The sequence below is a fragment of the Hippichthys cyanospilos genome, chromosome 1 (genome assembly GCF_059441005.1).
Source record: "Hippichthys cyanospilos isolate Australia breed blue-spotted pipefish chromosome 1, RoL_Hcya_1.0, whole genome shotgun sequence".
Classification (NCBI taxonomy): domain Eukaryota; kingdom Metazoa; phylum Chordata; class Actinopteri; order Syngnathiformes; family Syngnathidae; genus Hippichthys; species Hippichthys cyanospilos.
In genome coordinates, this window is record NC_142369.1 from 13,073,042 (window position 1) to 13,093,539 (window position 20,498).

Sequence of the window (20,498 nt, forward strand, 5' to 3'; positions counted from 1 at the left end):
CTCTTTAAAGCTAGCTATCAATTGTGCAGCTTTTATTTATAGAAAATAACGTGCATCTACATGACACAATCAGCAAATCCGCGATTGCCAAACCCCATTTGTTAGTAGTGGAGCGAAACGTTGCATTTACTGTACATTTGGTGTATTGCACGAGTTTTCAAAACGTGACGACTACTTTCAATGTGGATGGGGAAAGTTGAATGAACTCCATTGTTTGTTTTTGTTCGTCTTTCCGCACTGGCTTGACTTTCCAGACAGGCTGCTTGACATCACTATATGTCCCTAGTTCACATCATGAGTTTTTATTTATGAGAGTAAATTAGATCAGTTGGAAAACAACCTGTTGTGCCAAGGTAGCTGTTTTACATTAGAAAAATATCTTGGGTAAGCACGAAATACAAATATTTTTAAAAAGTCTAAATTCTGAAATAATGTTCTTTTCTCTATTTAGTCATGAATGTACTTAGTGTGAAATCTGGGCCCGTGTAAACCAACACAAAGCTGATACTGTATATTTGCACGGGGCCGTAACTTACTCTGTTGGATGAACGTCCACGGTTTGCTACATAGCTTGACTGTAAGAACGTTTGATTTTTCTGCCTGTTATTATACATCTCTGGCATACATAGAAAAGATATCTTTCAGAAGCAGATATGGCTGATTGAAATGAATATATTTATTTAACACAGCCATTTCTGCCTTCGAATGGGTTATTTTGCAGTATATTACTGCATGTTTTTATAAAGTACAAAATCAAATAATATGCTCTCCGAGTAAAGATGTAAATTGTGGCATTAGTGTTTTGCAGAAGTTGCAAAGTGGAGATGCGCCACATGCCGTCACTTGCGACACGCCAAAGCTGACTGCTGGCAAGAAAGCTTCTTTCGTCAGCTCACGTCAATAAGCGTGAATCACGTTCTCTTGCTCTCTCTCTTTCACGCACACAACACACACATTCCCACACTCTCAGCTCTACATTGTTTGCTTGATCAAAATTCAAGAGTACAAAAGCCTTGGGCAGGTACATGAAAAAAATGCATCACAAAAAAAAATATCATCAAGCTGTCTGAAGATTCCAAATGCATCCAAAACGTACTTTAGTTGCAACCTGAAGGTGGAACACGTTTAACAGGAAGAGTCGGCAGAAAAATTATTTAAAAAAAATCCATACTGACTGCCAATTATAGATCTCAATATTTCAGTATATACAATTTATTAACATATGCCGTATTTTCCGCACTATAAGGCGCACCTAAAAGCCTTTTTAAAAAAAAAAAAAAAAAGCTGATGGTGCGCCTTATAATCAGGTGCGCCCTATATATAAATTAATATTGAGATTGAGATTGGTAGCTGGGGAATGAAGTGATAAAGTAAGCTTTACCTGTTTCTTTTGTGTGTTTACAGTTGAACAAGGGTGCTCATATTGACATTAAGTTAATATGCTACTGAGAGTTTAGAGTTATTTTTGTTATTACTTTGAATTTACTATTGAACAAGTTTTAAAATATGTCATTAATTGAGGGTGCGCCTTATAAACCGGTGCGCCTTATATAGGGAAAGGGTTTTAAATATGTCATTAAATGAGGGTGCGCCTTATAATCCGGTGCGCCTTATAGTGCGGAAAATACGGTAGTGTAATTGCACTGGTCAGTCACATATTTTTATGATTTACTGCTTCTGGGGTGAGTCCTCAAAGGCCGCCACCTTTGCCATTCCTGTACGCAAAAAGGAAATCACTTGTTTTTGTTGTTAATATGTCTCATTTAGGTTCTCGAAATGCGGTAGTAAACAGATAACATCTATATGACCAGTTTACTTATGAAGAACGCCAAAATAATTGGATCAGATCAAAATGGCAGACATCATTTGCCATTACAGTTTCCTGAGATTGTTTGTTGGCCCTAATGCTCTGCCCATGAACACTCACAAAAATGCAAATATTTTTTAATTCAATGTTGTTAAGTACACTTGGTTCTAATTTCTTAGTAAATATATCACATTTCTTGGACAGTGTCATTTTCAAAGCAGACATGGCCAAATTGAATGAAATTTTATTTTGAAACAGAAATTGCAAATTTGTACTGTCTTTTAGGGCTTGGCTTCTCTCAATTATTTATTTTTTTTTTTTTTTTTTGGGGGGGGGGGGGGGTCTAGTAGACATAGACTGGTTTGGAGGGCTGAATTTTCCCACAAATAAAATTCCCATAGGGAAATATTAGGGAATGACATACGGAATGACCTCTGAAATGGCAACCTTAATCCAGGACGGTCCACTTTTGGTGTCTTTCATCCTATTTTTTGTGGGTCCACTCATAGTAGACCTCTCTGATTGCTTCCTGAAACCTACTTTAGCGGCTGTATTTTCAAGCTCTGAACCATTTTGAAATTTCACTTTGAATGACAAGCATATTTTTCCAGCCCAACTCCGAATTGTAAACATTTGAAAGTGCTCTAAGATGTGTCTAGACCTAACCTTTAAAGTTTAAGTGTAAAAAGCTCAAATTCAGTCTGCAAATGTTGACTGCAATGCAACGCAAAGATAGTGCAGCTGCTTATGTTGGCTAGGAAATGTCAACACATCATTCATTTCCAGTTGAAGAATATAGCCACACTCTACACAGAGGATGAATTTGAGTCAGAATAATTTTTCAACCTTCCACAATGGCTGCTGATTAAAGACTGAAAACGATTTAAAAAGACCATCTCCACCCGCCCGAACAGCTCGCCATTTTCATTGAAACGCCTCAATGAGTCAGTGGTCCCCATCTTCAGCGGCGACGTTTTGTTCAATCTCAAACTTCACACGGGTGATAATGGCTGAGTTGTGAAAGCACAGTGGAAATCAAGTGTTACAGTTTGCAGAAAGTGGAGCTTTCGCTTTGGCAGACACATCAGTCTTTTTCACATCTGTCTCACACGCTCCAAACGTGTCAGAGTTGTTTTCCCAACACGTGATGGGAAGCTGTGGATTTTCAACAGATTGGGTTACTTTTACCCAAAGTTGAGTTGTTTTAATGCAGCAAATTGGATTGAAAGCTGGTTTTCGGCAGGTTGAGGAGGAAAGCTACTCGCCGTTTTTTGAGTTTTGTAGTTGGGGTAAAGTAAATGTTAAAAACTTTCCTGATTATGGATTCTCTATTTTGCCTAGGGAATTTCCTTTCCTATCCTATCAACCAAGGGAAACCTGAAGTACTTGGACATGTGCATTTTCTAGATTCTAAATAAGAAAAACAGCCGAAATATCGCCTTTATGCCACCCTCTAGAAAATGTTACTCCTGACCACCCTTCAGGAACAAATATTACCTCTGCACTATAAGGCGCACCGGATTATAAGGCGCACCTTCAATGAATGGCCTATTTTAAAACCGTTTTTTAAATATAAGGCACACCACATTATAAGATACAGGTCGGAAAGGGGCAAAATGATTGGCAGGCTTGCTGGTGCCTATCCCAGCTGTCAATGGGCAGTAGGCGGGGGACACCCTGAACTGGTTGCCAACCAATCGCAGGGCACTCCGAGACAAACAGCAATAAACGTACCCAATCACACCTAAGGACGATTTAGTGTGTCCAATATACCTACCATGAATGATTTTGGAGTGTGAAAGGAAGCCAGAGTGCCCGGAGAGAACTCACGCAGGCACGGGGAGAACATGCAAACTCTACACATGGCCGGAGGACATGAAGCACCTTTGCATCTCTCCTTGACTTAATGACCTCATCTGACAAGGTGAAGGGAAGCAAAGCCGAGGAGATTTATCTTTCCGGAGAGGCCCATGGGAAGATAAATCGCAAAATATATTTAAAAAATGACAAGATTACCGAAATGAATAAATCAATCAAATAGAAAAGGTCCGAGACCAAGTAAATGTTAATATGCAAAATTTGAGCAAACTCAAAAGCAAACATTTCTTTATTTTTCATTGTTTTTTTTAATTTTATTTTTGCAGTTTACTATATTGACATATCAGAGCCTTGAGATCGACAAAACACACTTTCTGTCTCCTTTGTGCGATCCTGAGGGCGGGGTGAATTTGGAAATCTTTATCCGACAGGTTCAGGATTATTCTGATCCAATACACCAAAGTTTTGAAATACCCAGATAGAATATCCTCATCCACGGATCAGGAAAGTGTTATTTGGAAATCTCTTTAATCAGTTCAATCTGGAAGCTTGGAATAGTCTAAGAAGCAAAACTGTTTCAAGGAAATCCTCTACCGACCCTAAACCTCATTATTGCCACATTGTTTCTTTTGTTACAGTTTCCTCTTTTGCTTCCTTTAGGTTACGCTCCCGTTACCGGAATGTGCCACCCGGTCCGGAGTTGCACCCTCAACCATGAAGATGGCTTCTCGTCTGCCTTCGTGGTGGCTCACGAGACAGGTCATGTGTAAGTCTTGCGTTTTGGTTGTATCTACCGGTAATTAAGAAGACAAATAAGGAATAAAGAGAAAATGTGGTTTTGAAATCGTTAAAGAAATACAGTCTTATTGTGCATGTGTAGGATCAGATATGGGGGCGTAATGATTTGAGTCCTTTTTTTATTTTTTGCTGCATTAACTCTGCATTTGAAACCTAAATCACAAGATTTGAGACTTCCTTGGGACTTGCACATACAGTGTGTGACTTACTCCCACTTTTGCTGTAAAGACGAACCCACACAGTCGAGCTAAACAGTGAGACAGACAGGGCTAATGAGCCAAGTGTGTGGAGTCTGGTGCAACTCTTACAGCCTGAAGCCAAACGTCACCAGCTGGAGGCAAAAAAAAAAAAAGAAAAAATGCCAATAAATTTGGGGATTTAGACGATTACGGTGTTACATTTTGGAGCTGGAGAGATGGCTGAACGCTGATCAGATGACTTTTGCGGATCCCGATGCCATCTGCGGGTTTTGCGCTCGCTGACCATTTGTTTGTGCTCTTTGAAAGTAATTGATTTGGAAAGGCTTCTGGTCAATGGAATGGTTTCTTTTTAAATGTCTCTAGGCGGGTATAGCAGAACCTTTCGACTTCACGGTGGTCGCTCATGCAGGTGAACCTCGGACGTTATAGCCCACGGAGGCATGCTTCTCGTAAAAAGAATATCCTATAAAAGGAAATTCTGGTTGGACTTTTAAACTGGGAATATAATGTTCCACTTTAAACGATGAGTATTGGGCCGGATAACCATCTAACTGTGCAGAGTTACCACATTTTTCATGGTTAATGGGGACCGGAAAACCCCCGCGTTAAGTGAATTCCACAAAGTAGGATTTGCTCCCCCCGTGTATGAAATGTATTTAACAAAACCTTGCCTACCTTTGTTTTCATGCCCAGTGATCTCCGAACCGTAATTCGGATGCCGAACGGGCATGCGTCTTTTTCTTGGCGCAAACTTTATTTTCTTTTACAACACACAAAACACAGCGCATCAGAGCAGGAGAGCGGCCACTAACTCTCCCCGCAGTCCCATAATGCAAGTTTTCTCAAATGGCCAGGCTCCCCCATGTGTACATCTCCGCACAGCCCTTTCACATCACATTCCTACTGCAATGTGAGGCTGATGTCCAATGAATTATCAGCCTTGCCAACATGGCCGCCACATATCAATAAAATGCTTTTGATATGAACGTTGCCCCTACCAACATGGCTGCAATGTAGGCATGCCTGTTGGCTCCCATCTATAACAGATCGCATTGCTGGGTTGCTTCAAATGCGGGCCGTTTTATGGGGAAACAGGGGCGGGGTTTATGCAAATTGGCATTCCATGGGCACAAGCCGTCATTTAGAATGATTTCTGATCCCCTCACGTACAGTATGCACGTGTCATCGATGGTGACTAGGAACATTTCGACACATTTATTAGTGAATGGGGCTCATTGTTGTTGTTTTCTTTGGAGGGTCCTTGTACATGAGGAGCAAGAGTCTGGGCTAATTGTAAGCCTTCTTTGCACCAGGCTTCTGGGAACCCGGGGCACAATTTCCCCTCTTGACTACTAACAACACCCATGAGCCTAAACCATTACCACTTGTTTAATAATGTAAACAGAGAGCCCAGATAATCAGACGGGTTTGCCGTTTTCCCCGCTGGAGAGGCCGATAAAACAGCACTTGACTAATATCATCTGTATACACTTATTTCCAAGAGGACTGTGTTGATTCTACTTCATGCCTGAAAACATGGTCATTTTGACAAGAAATTAGGCTTTTACAGTTATTGTGAATGCAAGGATGAACATGAACAAAGGACCCATGTATTTGGACATTTTGCATGTTGATTTTTGGTACAGCTCGAATTTTTGCTCGAAAGCAAATAGTTCTAAAAATCACACTGGAATAATTGAGATCAACCGTATTGACCATGGAGTCAGCCAGGTAAATCCCAGTTAGAAGCAGTTAGTATATCAGACTTACACGCAAGCAAAAACTCTGAGGTTTTTATTTTAACCAATGACCTTTAACGTGGCCCCCTCCATGGTGTCAAAAGGTGACGATCATCAAGATCATCAAAATAAAGGTGTACTACAGCCATAGCTTTGACAGGCATGAATTATTTGGTGTGTTTATTTTGAAGTTGGCTTTTGCAGCAGTTGCGATCACCATTAGCCTGTGACGTGATGTTGTGCGCGTCTGGTGTAGTACGGAAGCTGACAGGAAGCAGATTTTTTTTTTTTTTTTTAATTTATAACATTTTGCATGGATTCTGAATCATAATAAATGAGAATCTTGATACTTGATTCTTATCAATTATCTTATTCTTCATGGTCCTATCCTCAAATTGATCATGGAATCATCCATATTGATTGTAAGCAGCTTTTTGGCCATACTCTGACAAACACTTTTTTCAAAATGGCCCCCAATGGAAAGCAGTACATTAAAACTGGTGGGCCAAGCTAAATTGCCCAGCGTTTTTTGTAGCCAAATTTCACCAAATGACACTATTTACTTCTATATTCACTATAAAAACAGGAGTGCAAGGGCCTGTTAACTGCTGCCTGCAGCTTTAATATTTAATACTTTCGGCAAACAGCTCCCCATTAAATATGATGAATGGGCTTTAACGAAGCTCATTTACATCAAGAAGGCATTAAAAAATAATTGCAGCACTTTCGACACCGAATAAAAACAATCTTCTTGGAAAGTTAGAGCAACTTTGTTATTGCAACAGACCAAAAGACTGACCGTCCATCTCGTCCGCAGAGAGCAATTTATATTTCGGAGCACAATAATTCCAGAGGTTCTTTATCACCCGATTTGAGCATAATATGTACATTTTTGAGTGTGCGGTTGACTGTCAGCACATCCTGTCCAATATCAGCACACAGCCCTCATTGTTTGTGCACTTCCATATAAAGAAACGGCGTAATTGTGGGACACGTTATTTATTTATTTATTTTTTATAAAACGCAGACGCCGAATGAAAAGGTAAAAATAACCCCGATTCCTCCATATTGACGCCTCCTGCCGGCGTACGAATCGATGCGCTCACGATTGAGTGCCTCTGGCATGATCTCCAGCGTGTTAGCGCCCTTTGGATTCCTAAAATCTCTCAATGTTCCGTGAATGAGCTCTGTTGCGGTTTTCAGAGGAGCGGCGGCGGTAACTGATGATGCGGAACGATGGTGACCATCTGTTCTCTTTTTACTCTGGGAGGCAGAACTTTTTTTCGGGTTGCTGTTGCTGATATTTCTAAAAGCGTTCTTGGTTCAAAATCAATCCTATGAGTCTTCATTATATTTCTCTGCTTTCCCACAAGCAGATTGTATGGAAATCTTGGCCAAAAGTCAATAGCAAATCTGTTTGTGTGTTTGGAGTCAGAAGAATATTGTTTTCCCCGAACATCAATAACATAGATTTGAAAGTCTGTCAGGGATGTTGTGAGCATTGTGAGATATGTGATACATAACTGGGTGCTAATTGAAAACTAATAGAAAAAAATCAAATTCAAGCGGCATACCATACCTAGTAGATCTGGAGAACAACCAACATGCAGCTGTCCTGTTGGACAAAATTTCTTGGACAAATTCGGATGCCTGGAAATGAACCCAAAATGAGCATTTAAACCAAAATGTCTGCCTTACAATCTTTTCAGACATGGCTGTGAGAGTTTTTCTGTTTCGAGTCATGACAGATAATATTGACCGATAATGGAAAATATTTGATGTGAAGATTACCACATTGATACACGATTCAGAAATAACCAAGTTCCTCAAATTATCTTTGCTGTATTTATTATTTATCCATCCATCCATTTCCTAGAGCCGCTTCTCCTCACAAGGGTCACAGGCTTGCTGGTGCCTATCTCAGATGACTTGGGGCAGTAGGAAAGGGAGACCCTCAACTGGTTGCCAGCCAATTGGCAGGGCACACAAACTCAAACTATTCATCCACCCAATCACACCTAAGGACAATTTAGTATGTCCAATACACCTGCCATGCATGTTTTTGCAGCCGGCTCGGGGGGAACATGCAAATTCCTGGGGAATGGATTTCAACTGTGAGGCGGCCGTGCTAGCCACTGTTTCACCGAGCCGCATTTATGATTGAATTATATGTTATTAAAATCTAATATTAATATTGAATATATCTAATATTAATCTGTATAAACATCAATAGTGTTAATACTTTGTCGCCAAAATTTAAAAGGATCGGATTTTTTCAAATGGGTCTCAATTGACAGCTCGCACGGTATATACTGTATTACGAATCAGGTGAGAAATTCGATGCCATTTCACACTGGTCAATACTATATTAGGGTGATTAAAAAGAAGAGGCTTTAGTCATGCAAACGTGTGGGAAACACTGCCATCTAAAAGCTTTTAGGAGGAACTGAAACCTGAAATCTCTGGAGCGTGTCGTGAAGCCAACTTCAGCGTCTTCCAAGCTTTTTTGTTTTTTAAACAGGCTCTTCATCTCTCCCCAGTGTGTGTGCTCACCAGGAGTTGTTTATGGTATTTAGGTCATGGTAGTCGAATCAGGTGTTTGTACCAGCGTACTTCTGTAAGCAGTACTCCACCCTCCATGTTTTCCGTGCGGTAAAGAAATTTCGGAAGGTATGCGTCACGGAAGGTCTGGCTGCACGGACGCTGCGCGGTTGCCAAAATGACGTCATTTGACACGCGGAACCGCGCAAATCTGGCGAGCGCGTCAAACATAAACCAAGCCTTGCTGCCGCCCTTTTGTTGCTGCCGGATTCGCTTTCTTCTTAAATGTTCTTAAATTTAATGAAGTCTTAACTTTGCGTTTGCCCCCTGGTGGTAGGATGACAAAGTGCTTGATTTGACATGTATAGGTAGCCGGCTTTTTAAATGTTAATATCGCAGAGGATCATCTTAATTAATCGTCGCAGCCAGTATCGTGATTGCAGTTTAAATTCGATGAATTATGCAGCCCTTGCCACAGGGTACACAGATTCACATCAATCACCCATGGCGTTGTGTGAAAAAAAAACCCCGCTGTTTTTTGCATTTAGGCTACAAGTATGTTTGAACATATTTGAAAGTATGTTAACAGGTTTACGCCATGTTTCTGTAGCTATGTGTATAGTTTTCAAATTTATTTGGAAGCAATTAGAACGAAGAATGAGCTGGGTTTAGAAGGACTTCTGGAAATGGAGAAACGAGCCTACTTTAGCTGAGTTAAATCCGCAAAAGTGCTTGTGTCTATATTTTCCGGCTCTGCTTATCAGTCTTTTTTAAAAATCCACTCATGGCAACAAAATTCCACGTCGCTAAGTGAAATGTGTGTGCACGTAGGTTAGGCATGGAGCACGACGGCCAAGGCAACCGCTGCGGCGACGAAACGGCCATGGGCAGCGTCATGGCTCCTCTGGTCCAGGCGGCCTTCCACCGATACCACTGGTCAATGTGCAGCGGGCAAGAACTCAAACGATACATCCAGTAAGTCATGAATTGTTGTTTTTCTTTCTTAGCGAGCACTCTGGCAATTATAGTGTCTTGATTTTAAATGTTTTTTTGTTATTTTTGGTCCCCCATTCCGAGGCAGGTGCTGTTTTTTGGCAAACTGTCAATTAGATTTAATGGATTTTTGTGAAGGTGTGCTGTGGGGATGATGCTCTTCATTCAGCAGCCTCCGTCAAATCCAATCAAAGTTAAATCAGTCTGTCTGAAGCCGCTGTCACTGGCAGACTTTTTATTTATTTATTTTGGGGGCGAAGACGCCTTCAAACAATAGGAAAGTGTCACTTTTGGAAACTTAAGGTTCCGCTTACAATTAAGGACTTTTCTATTGTGTTATTTTCCGTGCACACTATGCCAGCCATAATATTGACTTTTTGTCTGTGTATGGTGCAAAAAAATTTTCAAGAATCGAAACCTATGATAATCATATTAACTGCTACCTTGACAATTATATATATTGATTTAGTCTTTTTTTTCACTTAAAAATATCCAAATGTTATTTGATTTGTGTCAACATTTGAAAGTATCTGCTTCCACTTTTAAAAACCGTGGTCAACATTTTGCCTATTTTCTTGCTTGGACCAAACTACTAACTAGGCATGGGTCGATAACCGGGTTGACAGTTTACGCTGCTGTTAGAAAATCCAAAAAATTAAAAGTGGTTTCAATTACCACTAATACGGCCCATAACCCGCAACAGGTGCTTTTATCTTTTTGCTTAATCTAAGAAACAGGGCTTTTAAACAAAACTGACTATGCTTGGTGAGCTAGGAAATCCAGGTCCAAAGAGTAAAACACGTGCCACAGTTTTGCTTTAGCCACAGGCGCTTCTATTAAACCTGCAGTCAAATGAGCTTCTTAACCTTTAAGTTGAGTAGAAGTGCCTGTGGCTAACGCTAAACTGTGGCAGGGTTTTTACTTTCGGACATTATTTTTCCATCTCTGCTTGCAAAGCCGCCTTTTTAAAAAATGTTAAATTGTGATCGCTGTTTTTTTTTTGTTTTTTTTTTTTTTTTACCTAATTGACCTACAGAATCTGTTATCGCCCCATGACTACTACTGAGTTAATCATAACATTTTGGAAAATAATAGTCAATCTAATACAAAGAAATCATTATTTGCTGCCTGAGTTTGAATACTGGTAACCTGCATAACAAACAAGAAATCAATCAAGAAATTGTGAATAGGCATGAGCCAAGGACAGTAGTTGCTGGCAGCCATAGTCCTAGGTGTTTTTTTGTTTTCCCCCTTCAGTATTGTGATTTTGACGCAATACGTGATTATTTTCTTTCCATGTATGTTTCAACTAACTCAAGAAATATTTTAGTAAATATTGCGATGAACAATATCTGATTCGTTCCACGTAAATGCTCATTATGAACAAATGATTAAATTTTAAATTAAATGGAAAGATACAGCGTTTAAACTATGTGCCTTATGTCAATTGACCGATATTTAACAATGTGTGTGTTCTTGTGAGAAGAGAAAAATTACATTCAGAGTATGAGTATGAGAAGGGATAGATTATATTTGTCATTTTTATAAATGGCCAGACAAGTTTTTGGATTTTGTTTTTATGTGAATGGACTGTTGAGTGTTTAAAGGGACAATGTGTAAGATTTAGACCGTTTTTCTTTACGAAGAGCAGGAGGGGCTGCATTTACAATTGTCGGTCGCTATAAGAGACATGGCCGCCTCTGGAGGAGTGCCACGCCCCATGTAAAATCATTTCATGATAACTAGACCTATGCTTACATTTAATACAAACTGTTGGTCGTGATGAACACATTTATTTGAAAGTTTTTGAAATTCACAATCATTTAATGCATTCCTTTTAATGAAAACGATCTAAGTTACACATTGGCCCTTTAAGGTCTTGTGAGTACAAGAAAGGACTAACAGGCATTTAGCTGTGAACTGACAATTTAATTGCAATGTTCAATAAAAACGGAGGCATGCGGCAGCCATTGAAGAAAAATCAGTAGCGCAAGCATGGATGCGATTGGTGGAAATGCACGCCCTCACATTCTGATCTCCATTCGAGCGTGAAACAATCAATTGCCAACGCTGCGGAGCACGGCGACGCGTGTATCGACTGCTTCTTTCGTTCAATGAGAAGACTTACAAGTGTGGCATCTGCGCTGCAACGCTCTGCTGGGAAGAGCCGAGGGCTCACGTCTTTCCATCCAATTTCACATGTACCAGGTTAAATTTTTCAAGTCAACTGTGACGTGAAGGAATGAACCAACCAGATGGGATTTTAATGCCACCTTGCCTCCTAGTCTGCCTGAATCAGACCACAGTCACACAAAAGCAGGCGTCCGTTCGATCCGCCGGTTCTCCTAAGTTTGTTTTTTCCTGTGCTGCTGTGAAATTCCCGTCCCAATTGAAAGTTCCCGTCAAACTGAGCGTAGAACAGAGAGGATTACACATTTCTTTCAAACAACTTAATAATGTTGCCTGTTGCTAGCTTCAAGCTAACATGTAGTGGAAAATGCAATTGGCATGCTAGTTAACCCTTTAAGCAAAGGATATTTCAACACAAATAGTGGAACTACGTCAAAAGACGAGCAAATTCTTAGCCACCTCATTTGAACTGCTTGCCAGCCAATCGCAGGGCACAAAGATGAACAATCGGTCACACTCACAAACACACCTGAGGACAATGAAAAAATGTTGGAATGTGGGAGGAAACCGAAGTTTCCGAAGAAACCCTACTCTGGCACGGGGAGAAGGAAACCCACAACCTCTGCACTTTGATGCGGATATGCTGACCTCTCTTCCACTATGTCGCCCTACTGAAATATGCATATATCGTTTTCAAATCCTATCAAAAAAAAAAACCCCACATCCAAGGAAAATCAGCGAAAGAAGTCAGCAGGGAGCTGAAATTTCACCCAAATGACGACAACATGTCAACATTCAACACAGCACTACCACATAACTATCATACTGCAGGAGTGTATGGTTCCTTGGCTAAAATACTACAAGAATGATGTGGAAGAAAAAAAAACAAAATGATCAAAATATTGCACAAGGGTTAAAGAAAAAAAAAAAGAGAGAACTAGCTCTCACAATGGTCTGTCGGGCCTTTGTTGCAGCTGCCTTCAATTCCTACTTGTTCTTTTACCAGTTTTGTCCTTTCGGTGAAATGCATCACTTGGATTCAGATTTTTCTTTTCAAACTAAGAGCAAATAAATATGAACATTAGAGGACAATTGCGAAATTGTATTAAAGTGACTCCTGCCTGATGCATTTTAAGCCCTCCTTTTATCTTTTTCCTTTTTTTTTTTTTTTCTTTTTTCCTAAATACACATCCACAGTTGTTAGTGACAATTGTCTGGCAGATGTCAGAAATAAATCAGGACGAAAAAAAATGCTGTATAATCCATCTTCTAAAGTTGCTAAATAAAATATACCAAACGATACCACTACTAAAATGATTCCACAAGTTTCCAAAATCCAAGCTGATCTACCTTTAGAATAGAATAGAATAGAACAGAATAGAATAGAATACATTTTTGTCGTTGTACAAGTGTATTGTAATTGTACAGGTAAAATGAAATTGGGGATTTGGATTTATGCGACTTGCCAGAAGCTGCCACGTTTTTCAGTCACGAGAGTGACATTTTCCATTTGCGTCAACAACATTTGTCTCCCCACAGCACGTACGACTGCCTGCTGGACGACCCCTTCAAGCACGACTGGCCGCAGCTTCCCGAGCTGCCCGGGATCAACTACTCCATGGACGAGCAGTGCCGCTTTGACTTCGGCGTAGGATACAAGATCTGCACCTCGGTGAGTAGCGGAAAAAGAAAAAAAGTTGTGCCAGAGCGCCTTGACCGAGACCCCGTCCCCTCGGGGACGTGCTGATCTTCGCCACGTAATTAGTTGCTCATTTTAAGTGCTAATGGAGAAACGCCCGCAATGCTGCTTGAGTCCTTGAATCCTGTTTTGTTGTGATGGCAAAAGCATGTGAGAAAAAAGAGTGACGATGCTAATGGAAGTTGACAGGAAAACTATGGTCTGGCTGCGCAGTACAAAACAGCACATCATAATCAAATGAAATGGAAAAGTGAGTTACGAATCAATATATTTTAAATGAATAATCATTTCAAGATAAGATAAAATGCATTTTAAAACAATATTAAATGATAAATTGCTTGATAAATAAAATGTGATCAGTGATAAAGTACTATTATTGAAAAATGATATAATAATATTATTAAAGTACTATACTGCATTATAATATTACATTAAAACAAAAATATAAAGCAACGTTATATTGCAATCCGAATGAATGAATTTAGAAAAAAATGTAAGAGAAAGACATTAAATATTAAAATAAAAATGACATGAAAAGATGCATTAAATAATTACCTCAAAATGTAATGCAAAATAAAACCAACTTACATTAAAAAAATGAATCATTAACAAACATAATCAATAATAATAATTTAAAATAAATTGCAATTCAGATAGATTGAATATGTAAGTACAGTATTGCATTTGACATTTTCTTTGTTAAAATGATAATTACTTATATAAATCTAAATCCCCCCCCAAATTACAAATGAAATATTAAATGCATATCATTCCAACTAAAGACGTTTCACAGTAAAATACCATCAAAAATCTTGAAGCTAACTCAATATAAACATTTGACAAGAGCAAATATTCTCCCAGCATATTGATATTTATTTATTATCTCCTGGCAGACTCTGGCTTCCTCACTTAGACAAAGCGAGCACTGGCCCTCCCCTTCAACATACATTATTTTGCCCCCTTCGTTTCCTCTGAGATGTTGAGGAAACTGACAGCGCACCAGCACACATTCGTTCAGGGCAAATGTGTATACGAGGGAAGGATATAGCTATGAACGTTGTCGTCGCAAATCTCCCGAATCCAGAAAAGTACAAAGTCCCTGTGGGAGAGAGTGTCAGCTTTCAGCCTCAAATATTACCTGCTGCATAAACAAATTGATATGTCTGTTGACAGATGCTTCCTGAGGGCAGCGGCTTAATAAATGACGGTCTTAAAAATGTGTTGACGCCGCAATTGATTTAGTATAATCTACCTGGGATTCTTCTCGCAAGTTCTGCGAATGATGCTTGTCCTTGGCTGCCAAAGATGACTATGACTTCTTGACTCTAATAGTTGTGTGTCCTGAATATTCTGTTGCTATGAAGACACTGGCGAGCAGCGATGTCAAACATATGGCCCGGATTCATCATACAAGATGATTCTGTGAAACGCTGGAAAAAAAGAATAGGACAGAACCCATTAGCTCGGTGTCTATAATACTGAATTGCCCTTGCGTGTATTAAAGGGACAGTGTGTGAGATTTAGAGCGTTTTTCATTACGGACAGCAGGAGGTGCAGCGGGTGCTGCAATTTCCATTGCCCGTAGCTATAACAAACATGGCTGCCCCCTGAGAAGTGCCGCCCCTAATGTAATATAATTTAATGATAACTAGACCTATGATTATATTTAAAACTACCACTACTACTACAAATACTGTTGGTCATTAAGAACACGTTCATTTGTAAGTTTTTGAATTTTATAATTATTTAAATGATTCCTTTTTAATGAAAAAACAGTCTCCATCTTACACACCGCCCCTTTGAAGCCATTCACTCATTCATGGCTCGGTCTGACAACTTCACGTAGTCCCAAGATGCTGTCAGTCGCAACTCATCTAGTGCTCCATTAACTAATGTTACAATACGCAAAGGTTCTTACTTTTGCAAGCGATGCGAAGATCAGCACTGCAACTTACAAAACACAAAGTTTACAAGCGCACCGTCCCTAGCTGCTGTCAGCTGCAACTCAGTGCTCGATAAAAACGGACTCAGTCTTGCCGCAGACTTTCTTTTACCTGACAACGAACGTGACAAGGTGTAAAAATTCTTACTTTTACAAGCAATGCGAAGATTGGCACTACAAGTCACAAAATATAAAAAAAAAAATAACGAGCGCATCCCCTGCTAGTGCTCGAACAACTGCCTGGGTCCAGATTGAAAATAAAATTATAGACAATCACATGAAAGGTGAAGGCCATCTTCAAATGATTCAGCCAGATTTCACGGAAGTGTAACCAACCTCTCGGGATGTGGCCACAGAAGGAAAATTAATGACAAAACGAATAGACGGATATTACAAGTGATAAGCAAAGAACCTAGTTCAACCTCCAAAGAAAATAAAGATGAACTCCAAAGTCAAGGTTTATCGGTGTCAGATCTCATCATCCATCATCACCTGAGCCAAAGTTGACTTCACGGGAGACAACAAGTAGATCACCACGCTTGAAAAAAAACCGTGACGCCAATCCACAAAACCTCTGGGAGAATTTTCGATGGACGGATGAGACAAATCTTTTGACTAAGCGTGAGGTCATTGATACGAAAATAAACCAATAATAAACAGAATGCAGTTGAAGAAAAGAAATACTATCATTGTAGTGGGTGTGCAGAGATGGCTGTCCAGCCCCATCCTCGCCCTGAAAAGTCCATTGGAATGAGGACACTGGTTGTCTGGAGGCAAATCAGGCTGAGAGGCGACATTTGCTCTTTTCCTCTGCTGGTGTTTATGCCAGTCCTCTGTCACACGTCTTACTTCCTGGTCAGACACCGCAGAGGACACCAAGGCCCACCAGGCAGAGCGCTTTGGTGCCGTGGACTACCAAGGTTTTTTCATTTGATACCTCGGCAACTGGACGAGGCATTCCGAGACTTTTACAATACGCATCAGATCAGTTACTTTGGCAGTCTTGAATTTTGGATTGAAGAACAATTTCCATTAGTTCCGTACCTGGTACTATATTCAGCCCAGTAATCAGTGTGGGAAAGAACAGTCTTTGTTAAGCTATTTGTGTTGCTCACAAAAGCCTGTGGTTTTGATTGGGCCATTTTCAAAATTCAAAAGTATTCAAGAGGTCAATAAGCTTTGTTGTCTTGAGTTTCTGACACAAAGTTGAAGTTTGAAAATGAGGGGAAGCAGGATGTACTCATCAAAAATACCAACAACAATTCCCAAATGACAAAGTGATAAGTAACTAAAGAAACACGAGGAAAAAGTAGTGATTGGCCAAGGATTCGAACACTGGGTATAGTTTCTCATGCGCGCATCAAAGTGCGAGTCATTATTCAAGATTCGAGATTTTTATTGTCATAGGCATAGTAATACTACACAATGAAATTCTTATTCTTCACTTCCCCGGACAGACTACATTCCGTAATCGAGCAAATAATAAAGTAGGCAATAAAACAAAACCAGAAAAACACTAATATAGCAATAAGGGCAGTAATAATGAACCACTAATAAATGACTAGACTTACATTCTGAGCGTATTATAGGGATGATGTTTGAAGATGTTTGTTTCTGTTTGAACTTGGCCGATTGCCCATGAAAAATATGTTTATTCATGGTTGAAAAAAAAACAAAAACAAAACATGATCCCAGATGCAGTCATCCTTGGATGCTGTGAAGTCATATTTGGTGGAAATCCATGTGACTTATAGTAACATATTTCATAACTTACTGTTAGACTGAAGTTTTCTTCTAAAATTCAAATTCCGAATTTCTGTTCCCCAATCATTTTTGTAGTTTTAATACCTCATTTAAATAAAAATCTTCTCAAGAGACAAACAATTCAGATTTGCCAACCAAAACCCAACATTAGCAAAAATGTTTATTATACGTGTCGTAATAAACACAATTAATTAGAAAAAAGTGCAAATATCATTCAATATGATATAATATGTTATTATTTGCATGCGGACACTGTTATTAGACTGGAAAAAATGGAAGAAAAAATATGTTCAGGTGATCACGAGGAAAAAACAGCCTCCCAAAGACCTGTGATTGCATCCAAAGCATATCAAAATGTTACAAAGACAACGAACCAAAAGGACTAAGCAAAAGCAGGTGATTGGTTGACTCAAGGTACCAGGTTGACAAGCAGAAATGGAGCCATCAAACTAAGCATAGACTGACAAAGGAGACACACGAAAACATGAAAAAAAAACTCAAATCCAAACAAAACCAATCTTCACAAACCTCAATCAGTATGCTTGGCTTTGTTGAATTTCGTGAGGTCGTCGGCCAAGGCTGTGTGACGGCTTGATCACCCTGGAGGAAAAAAAATCTTCTGCCTTTTTCAGGGCGTCTTCTGGTCTGTTTATCTTTCTTGGATGGCTGGATTTTCATTTTTTTTGTCCTTGTTTTCTCCGTTGTACGTAGAAAAATGTGCTGTCAACCGAAATCGTGTTTCATTTTTTTCTTGGAATTGTTTTCGACCGCATAACTCTGAGAACCCCCATTTGGAGAAAAGCTCAAAACAAACTTACGGCTGTTACATCCAAACGTGAAAATGCAAAAGTGGAATTCTTACGAAAAGTAACCCTGTTACACTAAGAACGTCATAACGCAGAAATTCCAATTCTGTACACCAATACAACTAAAAGCACATGTAGAAAATGGGCTTCAACCAACACACCTGATTCAAATCAGAGTTGTTAATGGGATTCTGTGAAGCATGCTGAGCTAATCATTTGAATCAGGTGTGTCGGTTGAAGGGAAAACTGGCTGGACTGTGGCCCTCGAAAACCGGACTTGGCCGCCCCCGAAGTCGACCGTTTTGGTCGAAATGATGCGGATGCGAATAACTCAGCGAGTGCCAAAGAAGGGTGTGTAGAGTCGGAAATAAGCCACCGATACGCCTCTTTTCACAAAATGGCTCCAAACTTGTTTTTTTCATTCTTTCCTTGCTCTCCTGCAAAATTTGTGTTTAACCAAGTGTCCCCCTTATATAGGCCTGTATGCATTTGCGTTTTTTATTTATGATCGTCGATTGCGTTTGCCCTTTGTTTTTGCTACTTGTCGGGGACCAAATTCCAGGTTTTACTGCACTTGTGGGGGCCATTTTGATTGACTCCACAATTTCAGGCCTTTCGCTTTTTGAGTATAGGCTTGAATTGGATTTTGGTTGAGGTTAGCGTAAAGGTTAGAGTTTATCAATCTGTTGTGATGGTTAAAATTATGCTTAGGGACTAGAAAATGCATTATGTCAATGGAATGTCCCCGTTATGATTGAAAAAAACGTGTGTCAGCGTGTAATTTCTCGTGCCCGGTCTGTAGTGTACCACTGTGTTATTAAATTTGTAATAATTCATCTTTTTGTGTGGGGGGTCAAATAATTTATGAACAAATACAAGTTTCTGCTTTATTTCCTCTTCTATTTAGCAATTAACACCTGCATGCCATTGTATGATTATAATTATAGTTACATAAGCACTGTTTATCTCTCCTAACCACTACCCTCCGTGATGTCATATCTACATTAAGTAGTACCCTCCCTTCCATTATACGGTTGACAAGTCATGTGACACCATTTCGCAGTTCCATTTTAATGCAGCTGGATGAAATGCAAAGTAAACACACAGCACTCAGTTGTCTGCTTCAACATTTCCGCATGTGTTTTTCCCCGCCCCACTCACCTCAGAATGTCTCATGATGTCCTCTAATCCTCTTCCCTGGAGGTTACTGATGAGCTTTTTCGCCCGTGAAAGCCCTTTTTAAATCCACTCTTGCTTTGACGGCATGCTCTGTGACACTTGTCACCAGTGAGCAGCTGCCTCGATATATCCGCTTCCTCCATCCATCCGGAGCGCGCTTCAATTAAAGGCCCCTTGAACAAACACGGGGATGAAAATAAGACCCGCTTTGTCAGTGACGGTTTTGCTTTCGCACTTTTATTGTTTGTTTTTCAGTTTCGCACCTTCGACCCGTGTAAGCAGTTGTGGTGCAGTCACCCCGACAACCCTTACTTCTGCAAGACCAAGAAGGGGCCGCCTCTCGACGGGACAGAATGTGCACCTGGGAAAGTAGGTCCATGGAGTACATTTAAATTGGTTTCACTACGCTACTGTATTTAGGTAGTTAACTCCATTCAATTCACTTTCATGTGTAAAATGGTTTCTAGCTCTTTTAATGATGCGGGTCAAGTTTACTGAGTAACTAAAAATTGTGGAATTACATTAGCAACACATTTCTTGACACAATGTTTATTCATACATACACATACTGTAAATATGTACACTTTTACAGATGTGTAAAAGTACTCACAGTCATATATACTTTATCCTCTGCAAGGAGCTGACATGTTCTTGGACATAAAGAATATTGATCTGTGTACAGTGTAGCCATCTATCAGAATTAGAATCTTCTTTATTGGCCAAGTAGTTAATAATATATAGGCAACTTGTCTACGCTAATTTGAGCCACACTGGTATTGCACTAACTAGCACACATTTAAAAAATGACATTTAGGACCCGACACAAAAGAACAGAGTTTTTACATTTCCATAATGTAAAGATATTGCTGCACTACCAAACAATGACAACTACAAACAATGATACGGAGAGTCATCCAATAATTAAGTACCCACGGCTTTAATTCCTTTGATGCAGTGACAAATATGCTAATCAATAGATGAGGTTTCCTAAGACTTTTTTTAATAGCCTCCACACAACAAGGATGCCTACGGAAGTTGATGTTGCAAAGTGAAACCGACCTCCGGGGCTGAATTTTTGAAAC

General features: G+C 39.7%; 1 protein-coding gene across 4 annotated transcripts in view; it reads left to right on the forward strand.

Annotated features, from left to right (window-relative positions):
• Positions 1-20,498, forward strand: part of adamts3 (ADAM metallopeptidase with thrombospondin type 1 motif, 3) — a 108,317-nt gene that overhangs the window by 63,448 nt on the left and 24,371 nt on the right. For all 4 annotated transcript variants that reach the window (XM_088429010.1, XM_088429018.1, XM_088429027.1 and 1 more), the window contains exons 8-11: positions 4,286-4,391; positions 9,735-9,878; positions 13,566-13,698; positions 19,672-19,785. In XM_088429010.1, the coding sequence (XP_088285136.1) occupies positions 4,286-4,391; positions 9,735-9,878; positions 13,566-13,698; positions 19,672-19,785 (497 nt within the window). The remainder of the gene's footprint in view (positions 1-4,285; positions 4,392-9,734; positions 9,879-13,565; positions 13,699-19,671; positions 19,786-20,498) is intronic.